Source organism: Pistacia vera, unplaced genomic scaffold, assembly GCF_008641045.1.
Source record: "Pistacia vera cultivar Batoury unplaced genomic scaffold, PisVer_v2 Contig418, whole genome shotgun sequence".
Taxonomy (NCBI): Eukaryota; Viridiplantae; Streptophyta; class Magnoliopsida; order Sapindales; family Anacardiaceae; genus Pistacia; species Pistacia vera.
In genome coordinates, this window is record NW_022196244.1 from 232395 (window position 1) to 241052 (window position 8658).

The 8658-nt window shown below is 37.6% G+C and overlaps 1 protein-coding gene and 1 non-coding gene across 2 annotated transcripts; one reads left to right on the top strand and one right to left on the bottom strand.

Moving 5' to 3' along the window:
• Nucleotides 1–761: 761 nt before the first annotated feature.
• LOC116142728 lies at nt 762–1539 on the bottom strand. The gene is made up of 3 exons (XM_031428135.1): nt 1309–1539; nt 1068–1177; nt 762–975 (listed from the first exon to the last, which is right to left on the bottom strand). Exons 1-3 carry the CDS (start codon nt 1537–1539, stop codon nt 762–764), a joined length of 555 nt encoding a protein of 184 aa, XP_031283995.1.
• A 722-nt stretch (nt 1540–2261) lies between these two features.
• Nucleotides 2262–2367, top strand: LOC116142780. Its single transcript, XR_004130042.1, has one exon. It is a non-coding gene; the product is annotated as a small nucleolar RNA R71 (small nucleolar RNA).
• The last annotated feature ends 6291 nt before the right edge of the window (nt 2368–8658 follow it).

The following is an 8658-nucleotide window of genomic DNA, read 5'->3' on the forward strand; positions in this document are numbered from 1 at the left end:
TTTCAATCTTTCACTTGAAACAAAAAAAGAAAAAAAAAATTAATCATTCCCTAAGTCAAATAATACATAAACAAAATGTAAAACAACTAAAAATGAAAAAGTTTGGGTTGTCTCCCAAGAAGCGCTTGTTTATTGTCAGAAGCTCGACTTTCTCAAGTCCTTCATCAATCTAGACTATCCACATACATCACACCCTGAACATTTTCCTTGGAATGAGGCTTCACTTGTTGATAATTCTTGGCACATGAGGTCTTTGTTGAGAGCTTAACCACCCATTTCCATCCCTTGGTCATTCCTTTTAGGGTCCGAGCATTCTCATTGACACCTTTTCGAGATTTTAATTTTCCATCAGCATTCTTGAAATGAGAAGGTGCTGAAGTGGTCTCCCGGTTAGCATTCCTTTTCGGCCCCACTTTCGATTTGCATGATCTTATACCTAAATCTTTACAACTTTGTCCCTTGTGAAGAAACATGCTCAATTGTGGCTTGTCTAAGTATATTGTACAAAGTTTTGGTTTATGATCTTTATCTTCGATCTGCTTTGACTGGACCATGCATTCCTTAAATGGCGATTTAGGATCATCAATCTTGGAAGTTTTAGTTGCCGACTGATCCATCGAGTCGATTTTGAAACATGAATCTTGCTTTGATGGAAATTTTAGAGTCTCAAGGACTTTAAATGTCACTTTTTCATCTTGCACCCTCATGATCAACTTCCCCTCTTGTACATCAATTAAGGCTCTTCTGGTAGCAAGAAATGGTCATCCTAAGATGAGAGGTATCTCCTTGTCTTCTTCCATATCCAACATAACAAAGTCTGCAGGAATTATGAATTTATCCACCCTAACAAACATATCTTCAACAATGCCTAGTGGATACTTAATTGATTGATCAGCAAGTTGAAGAGAAACCATGGTCAGTTTGACTTCCCCGATTCCCAATTTCTTGAAAACAGAAAGAGGCATTAGGTTAACGCTAGCACCCAAGTCACACAAAACTCGATCAAATGTAACATCTCAACACAAGGGATAGTGAAACTCCCTGGATCCTTGAGCTTTGGTGGTAACTTGTTCTGCAAAATGGCACTGCATTCATTTGTAAGCATCACAGTTTCATCCTCTTCCAACATTCTTTTGTTTGACAGAATTTCCTTGAGGAACTTAGCATAGCTCGACATCTGCTACAAGGCATTTGTAAAGGGAATATTAATGTGCAGTTTTTTGAAAACATCAAGAAATTTCATGAACTGCTTATCTTGATTTTGCTTTCTGAGCCTTTTAGGAAAAGGAACTGGAGGGATGTGATTGCCAACTTTGATGATATTTTAGGAAATGACATTTTTTCCTTCTTTTGCTTCGACATCTTTTCCTTATTTGGTTCTTCTTTTCTGGGACTTGTTGGCCTCTCCTCAACAATGATCTCTTCATCGACTTCTTCCTCAGATTCTTCCTTCTTCTCTGGTGGGTTCTCATCCTTCCCTTTTTGTTCAACCTCTTCTAAGACTATTCCACTCCTTAGCATAATTGCATTTACTTGCATTCTTGGATTGGTCACGGTGTTGCTTGGTAAGGAACCTTGCACCTCCAATTTGACCCATTTGCACCTCCAATTTTCGAATAGATGCCCATTGATTTCTAAAATTTACCCTTGTCTCATTCATAAAATCTGTGGTCTCTTGCATGAATTTCCCAACATATTCTCCAATCTCGACATTCTTTACTCACATGGTTGATGGTTCACCCCTAATTGATAGTTTAGCATGGTCCTTTGATTCAATTGATTGTTTTGATTGCCCCATGACAAGTTTGACTGACTTCTCTAACCAGGATTATAAGTGTTGGAGAAAGGATTATTTTGTTGTCTCTTATTCCAGCCAAATAGTTGACTTGTTCTGATGATGAGGAGGATGAAACAAAGGTGTTCCCCATTTGGCTGTCAATGCTCACATGGTTACCTGCACAAAAATCACATGTTACTTAAGGTGTTTGAATGGAATTAACATGCATACCTCCTATTTGCTTCTGAAGCGTGGCAAGTTGGGCTGAAATGGCTATGTAGGCATCAACTTCATGAATACCCATGGACTTCTTCGGCCCTATTCTATCATCCACTCTTTGTTAGTTGTTGCTAAAACTTCAAGTAACTCTTGAGCTTCCACCGGTGTTTTGTTCTGTAAAGTTCCTCCAGCTGTTGCGTCTACCATTGTTCAAATATTTGGTAGCAAACCTGAATAGAATGTCTGGACTTGCATCCAAACAGGCAGACAATGGTATGGACACTTCCTCAACATTTCCTTGAATCTCTCCCATGCTTCATTAATGATTCATGGTCGCCTTGTAAAAAAGAGGTAATATCTTTTCTCATTTTTGTTGAAAGAGTTGGTGCATAGTACTTGTACAGGAATTTTTGTGCTAGATCATTCCATGTAGTGATGGTTCCAATGGGTAATGACATTAGCCATCCTTTTGCCTTATCTTTCAATAAGAATGGAAACAGACGCAATCTAATAGCATCATCTGTCACCCCGTTGTGCTTGAATGTGTCGCAGATTTCCAGAAAGTTGGCTATGTGCATATTCGGATCTTCATTAGGATCACCCCCAAAATGTACTGATTGTTGAATCATTTGGATTATAGCCGACTTTATCTCAAAGTTATTCGCCTCAACAGGTGGTCTTGTAATGCTCGGACTACACCTATCAACTTGTGGAAGTGAAAATTCCCTTAAAGTTCTATTTTCAACCATTTCAATGACTCTGACCTCTCGTTCTCTTCTCTCTTTGATGAGTCTTCTTGCGGTTCTTTCAATCTCTAGATCAATAGGAACCACTGGATGATTTCTTGTTTTTTGCATAAACTACATAGGAAAGAAAAAGAGCGTGAGATCACAAGCAAACAAAAAGAAAAATTAAACTAAAAACAATTAAACTAAAAATTAAACCCCATTTTAGCGAAAACTAGAAAACTTCAATATTAACACAAAATCAATCCCCACAATGGCGCCAAAAACTTGATGTGTGCTTTTACAAACATGCATATTTAGCAAGTGCACTAGTCGCAAAAAGTAATAAAGTGATAAGTAGAGTATCGTTCCCACGAGGATAGAGTGCTAAGTACCAATTTTCCTAGTTTTATAACTAATTGAAGAGCACAAAAATGTTTGGATTTGCGGGAGAAAGTAAAGCTGAAATTTAAATCACAAAATTTAACAACTAAAATTAAAAGTAAACTAATAAACACAAATTCAATTCAAGGCAAGAGAGGTTAGGGTTTCAATGTAACTCCCCACTTGAGGTACGTAGCTAATGTTTCTTCTTTTGCTTTTATTTGAGTTGGTTTATTAGTATTATTGTTTGGTTGACCTTTGATTGAGTGATATGTTGAACACTTGCTTTGAAATTGGTTGAAAATAGAAGAAGTTCAGTGTTCCAGGCTTCGCCGGGGCGAAGAATAATCTTCGCCGCGACGAAGAGGTGTTGAAACCACGGGAAACTGTTGGACAGTTTCGCCGCGGTAGGAAGTGCAAGTAAAGGATGTTCAGTTGTCCAAGCTAATCAACAAAGATGAAGGAACAAAAGGTTTCTCCTCACCAACACTCCATAAGGCAATAGAGCATTGTAGACCTTTGATTCTTTATCCAAATCGACTTAGGGACATTAAATAGGATAAACAATTTTCTAAAATTTTTAATATGCTTTCTAAAGTTGACATTAACTTGCTTCTTTTGGATGTTATCAGGAATATGCCTTCCTACGCAAAGTTTTTCAAGGAAGTCAACACCAAAAAGAGAAGATATGAGAAGAATAAGAAAGTCATGGTTTTATGTCATGGCCCCATCTTACCGGAGGCACGGCCGGGTGGAGTTCACAAAGTACCAACCCACTCTTCGTGACTTAAGGAATATCTCCCCTTGGTCTTGGGTTCGAGTGGTGGGGGAGGCGAAAGAAATCCCTTAAGGGGAGGGGAGATATTCCTTAGAGTCACGAAGAGTGGGTTGGTGCTTTGTGAACTCCACTCGGCCGTGCCTCCGGTAAGATGGGGCTGTGACAATAAAAAAGCGCCTTTTTATGTAACGGATAGCATGGTGGGCCCCACTACTACCCGGCCGCACTGACCATATTGCTTCACGTGGCAGGTATTGTTCCCCCCTTAAGGGATTTCTTTGCCACCCCTATGGCTCGAAGCTAGCCCGATGGTACTCACCATGCTTCCCAATTGTCTATAGCCCCTTGGTCTTGTGTTTGAGTGATAGGGGAGGAGAAGAAATCCCTTAAAAGGGGGGGGGGGGGGGGGGGGGGGGGGGGGGGGGGGGGGGGGGGGGGGGGGGACAATACTGAGTAGAATCATCACGAGTAGTGGGTGCTTTGTGATCTCCCAACCGTGCCTCCGGTTAGATGGGGCCGTGACATTTTAGAAGTTGCTAGTGCGGTTCTCCAACAAAACGTGCCTCCTAAATTGAAAGATCTTAGAAGTTTCAACATAAACATCACCATGGGAGACAAGAAAATCGCGAAAGCTATGCTAGACTTGGGAGCAAGTATCAATCTCATGCCTTACTCAATATACTTGCAACTAGGTTTAGGGGAGCTTAAGCCAACAACTAAATACACAAAGGGGATGGTTAAGGATTTGTTGGTACAAGTCGACCAGCTAATTGTTCCCATCAACTTTGTGGTTTTAGAGATGGAAGAAGTACCTTCAAAGGACAAGGAGTATACAATTTTGCTTGGTAGACCATTCATGGCAACAACCAAGACAATTATAGATGCATTTAAAGGGAATTTATTTATGACAGTCTTGGGATAGACTGTTGAATTTAAAGTGTTTGGTTCTCTACCTATTCCTTCTACTCTTACTTTTGATGAGTGTTCTTTTATTGATTGTGTGGACTCACTTGTTTATGACACTTATTTGTAGGAGAAGATAGAAGATAAGCTTGAAGCTACACTAACACTTGATAGGGTAGAGGAAACACCTGATGAGGAAACTAAGGGATTCCGTGAGATTCCAGATAGAGTAATTCCTGTTTTACCACAAGAAATTTCTAGTAAACCTTTAGAGTTACCAATATCCCTACATAGGGATGAGCCTAATCCACCTAAGTTAGAGTTTAAAGAGCTACCTAAGCACCTTAAATATGTATTTTGTGAAAGGGAGATACTCATCCTGTCATAATTTCTGCAAGCTTGACCCAAACACAAGAAGAGCAACTAGTAAGGGAGCTTAGTAGACTTATGATGCGTGTAAATGCAACACCTAATTTTACCTCACTAAATTCTAATGCAAAGTCATGTAGTAGCAAAGAGCAAGTAAGGGTCTCTCCCACAAAGTATTTGTGAACTTAATTAATTATCCACTTCTAACGGGGTTTGTCATGAATTATAAAAACTCAACAAAAACTTAAAAAAAAAAAAAATCCTGCATATATTTGGGGAAGCAACAAGGAATTATGAGCTAGAAAATATCCATCATAGCATATTGCCTTCCTTCTACAGAGTCCCTAATAAAGACCCTTTGATGTTCTAAGAGATTTTTATGCTACTGTTCAGATTTTTCCATTGCAAGGACTCAATGAGAATTAACTAAGGATGAGATGTTTTCCTACACGTTGAAGGATAGAGCTAAAGCTTGGTGTATGACTTTTTCAACCTAGTTCATTGACTACATGGGAGTGGTTTACCATAATTTCATGGGCAAATTTTCCTCTCATCAAAAGACCATTGACTTGAGGACTAAGATTGTGACATTTTCAATGGAATGAGAGCCTTTTCATAGGCATGGAACAAATTTAAGTTGCTTCTCATCAATGTCCTTACCATCATTACCTGTTTCAATTACAAAATTAGTTTTTCTATGATGAATTACACAATATGTCAATATATAGTGGGCAACACTGCTGGTGGAGCAATGGGTGAGAAAATTGGTGCAGAAGCATTTGAGCTATACAAGAGGTGGTGCTAATTCCCAACAAAGAGTGTGAGAGGAAGAAAAGTTGGAGTACATGAATTAAGCTCGCCAATGAGATGGCTATGTAACTTGCTGAATTGACTAACAAGTCAACTTTTGACTACCAAAAACACAACAATAATGGGTATGTGGAGTTTGTGGTGTTTTAGGGCAGATGCTAACACTTGTTCTTTGTCTTATATTCTTATGTAGGGATGAACAAGACAAGCCAATTTGACGGAGTCTTACCAACCTAAGCCTAGGATGATCCTTATTCAAATACTTACGATCTTGGTGGGGAAATCATCCTAATTTCTCTTGGAAGACTAATAATAATCCTCCTTTACCTAGAACCCAAGGCTAGTCAGTTTCCAAACTAGCCATACCACTTAACCACCTGAAAATCCACTTGGAAAAAAGCTTAAATGCCTTTATTCAAGTTAGTAGAGAATCAGGAGAAGTAATCAAAGGTTGGATTCTTTAGAAGTCTATGAAGAGGTAAATGCAAGTTGGGCAACTTGCAAGTCAACTATAAGGCCATCAACAAGGAAAGTTGCTGAGTCAACCTAGTGTGATAGACAGAAAATCCTAAGGGTTCTACCATTCTAAGGACATACATGACAATATACAATGAATACAAATTACATGATGTAGAAAAATAACTTTAATTGATTATAGAAATTATTACAAGAGTCAACATTACAATAATGGATTGGCTTTAGGGCACCTACTCAAATAATCCAAAAATAACTTAAAACAAAAGTCGTGCAAGGAAGATATTGCAAGCACACGTATATACACTAGAGTAGGGGTCGCTAGGCCAATTCATACAAGATACAAGATAGTTTTCCTTAAAAAAAAAAAAAAAAAAAAAAATTCTGGACAAAGTGCAAGAACAAGTCACGACAAATATTTACAAGCATAGATTCATCCTCACATCCTCAGAATTTGCAATAGTCTCCAAGGCCTCCATGTGAATTGCAGTTCGGCAAAGAGAATCTCCCAAAGCTTTTAGATGTGCTATAGCTCCAAAAGAGAAACCCCTTATGAAAATTCATAAGAGGGAACAGTTAGCCAAACTCACTAAGAGGCCGAGGTAAGAACACTAGAGTTGCACGCTAGACTTCTAAGAAGCTTGTTGGTAGCAAACCCAAAGGAAAGATGGGAACAGCTTGACAAAGGCTCCATAGGAAATCACCATCGAGTTGCACACTAGAAAAATTCTCTTGAGGTTTTGAATAAGACATAGAACCTTTCAAGACTCCTCCAAGGTCCAAAGAGATAGGAGGGGAAGCCAAAATAAGGGGACAAGTGATAATCCAATATTTGTCATAGTATCTTGTTATGTTCTTTGTTGTTGTTTGTGTGTTTTACCTTAAGAATATGTTACTTGGAGGTGGCTTTTACTATTTTGAAGGTACATGAGCTTTTGGAATGCATATGGAAGAAATCATGCAAGATGGGTCGAGAATCGGTGTTGAAAAGAGGAAGAAAAATGTGAAGCAACTGGATGGTGCTGGGGTAGATTTTTTCTGCATTGCGGTGCAAAAACATTATTTGGGTAGAAAGTTAATGCTTCAACATGAAGAATTCGGTGTCGCAGTGCAAAAGAGTTTTAGGTTTGGAATTGTAGCACTATAAAATCACACTGCAACGTGGATTGTGGAGAAAATAAAATTCTCACCTTTTCCAACTCTGACTTCAATTTGTACTTTCCCAAAAACACCTTAGCATAGAAAAACTATAAATAGGACATTGTAATTTATTTTAGAGGGGATTCTCTTTGACCTAATTTGAGGTTTTATGTTTTTGAGAGTATTGCTTTATTGATAGAAATTGTGAGTTTTTGACAAGGAGAGAAGGAAGAGGATCAATCTACTTCAATTCCTAGGTGATTTCTTTTCAGTTGCATCTTATTTTGCAATATGATTAGTTTTTTGTTCATTCAATTCACTGGTTTGAGTTTGATTATTAACAACTAAAAATATTGTGGGAGTTTAGTTCAACCATCATGATTGTATTGGGTATTTGGTGATTTGTTTTATAAAATTTTTTATTGTTTCTTGTTTAATTGTTCTTCATGATATTAATTAGAATTTTTTGATTGGCCAACTACTTTTTATAATTAAAATTGAGAATTAGGGTTCTAGTGATCATCTTGCCTTCATTAAGCAAGAATTCAAATTGAATACATGATCGCTATTTTGATTTAGATGGTTGTGTGATTTCCTAGTGCACATTACTTAATTAGCTAACAACTTGATCATAGAAGCTAATCAGTTAATTATAAACAGAGAATAAACATGATCATTGAAATTCTCTACGGCTTAGTGGAAAAATAAACAATATGAATTTAGGGTTTAATTGTTTTATTTGCCAAATATTCCAATACATGATTGAGAAGTTAGCTAAATTGCTACTATCACTCTTATTGATTTAATTCATATTCAACAAATTTTGTTAGTTAGTTTTAATTAATTTACAATTTTCTTTTAGATTAATTTCTTCCATCTTTTGGTTAGAGTGTTTTGGAGTTTATTAATTGTTTAGCTTAGCTGTTAAAGAAAAAAAATTAAGAATTTAGACCACTGCAATTCTGCGAGAGATCGACCTTGGGAGTATACGTTAAAGAAAAAAAAATTAGGAGTTTAGACCACTGCAATTTTGCGAGAGATCGACCTTGGGAGTATACTTGTCAATAACTATTCGTGAT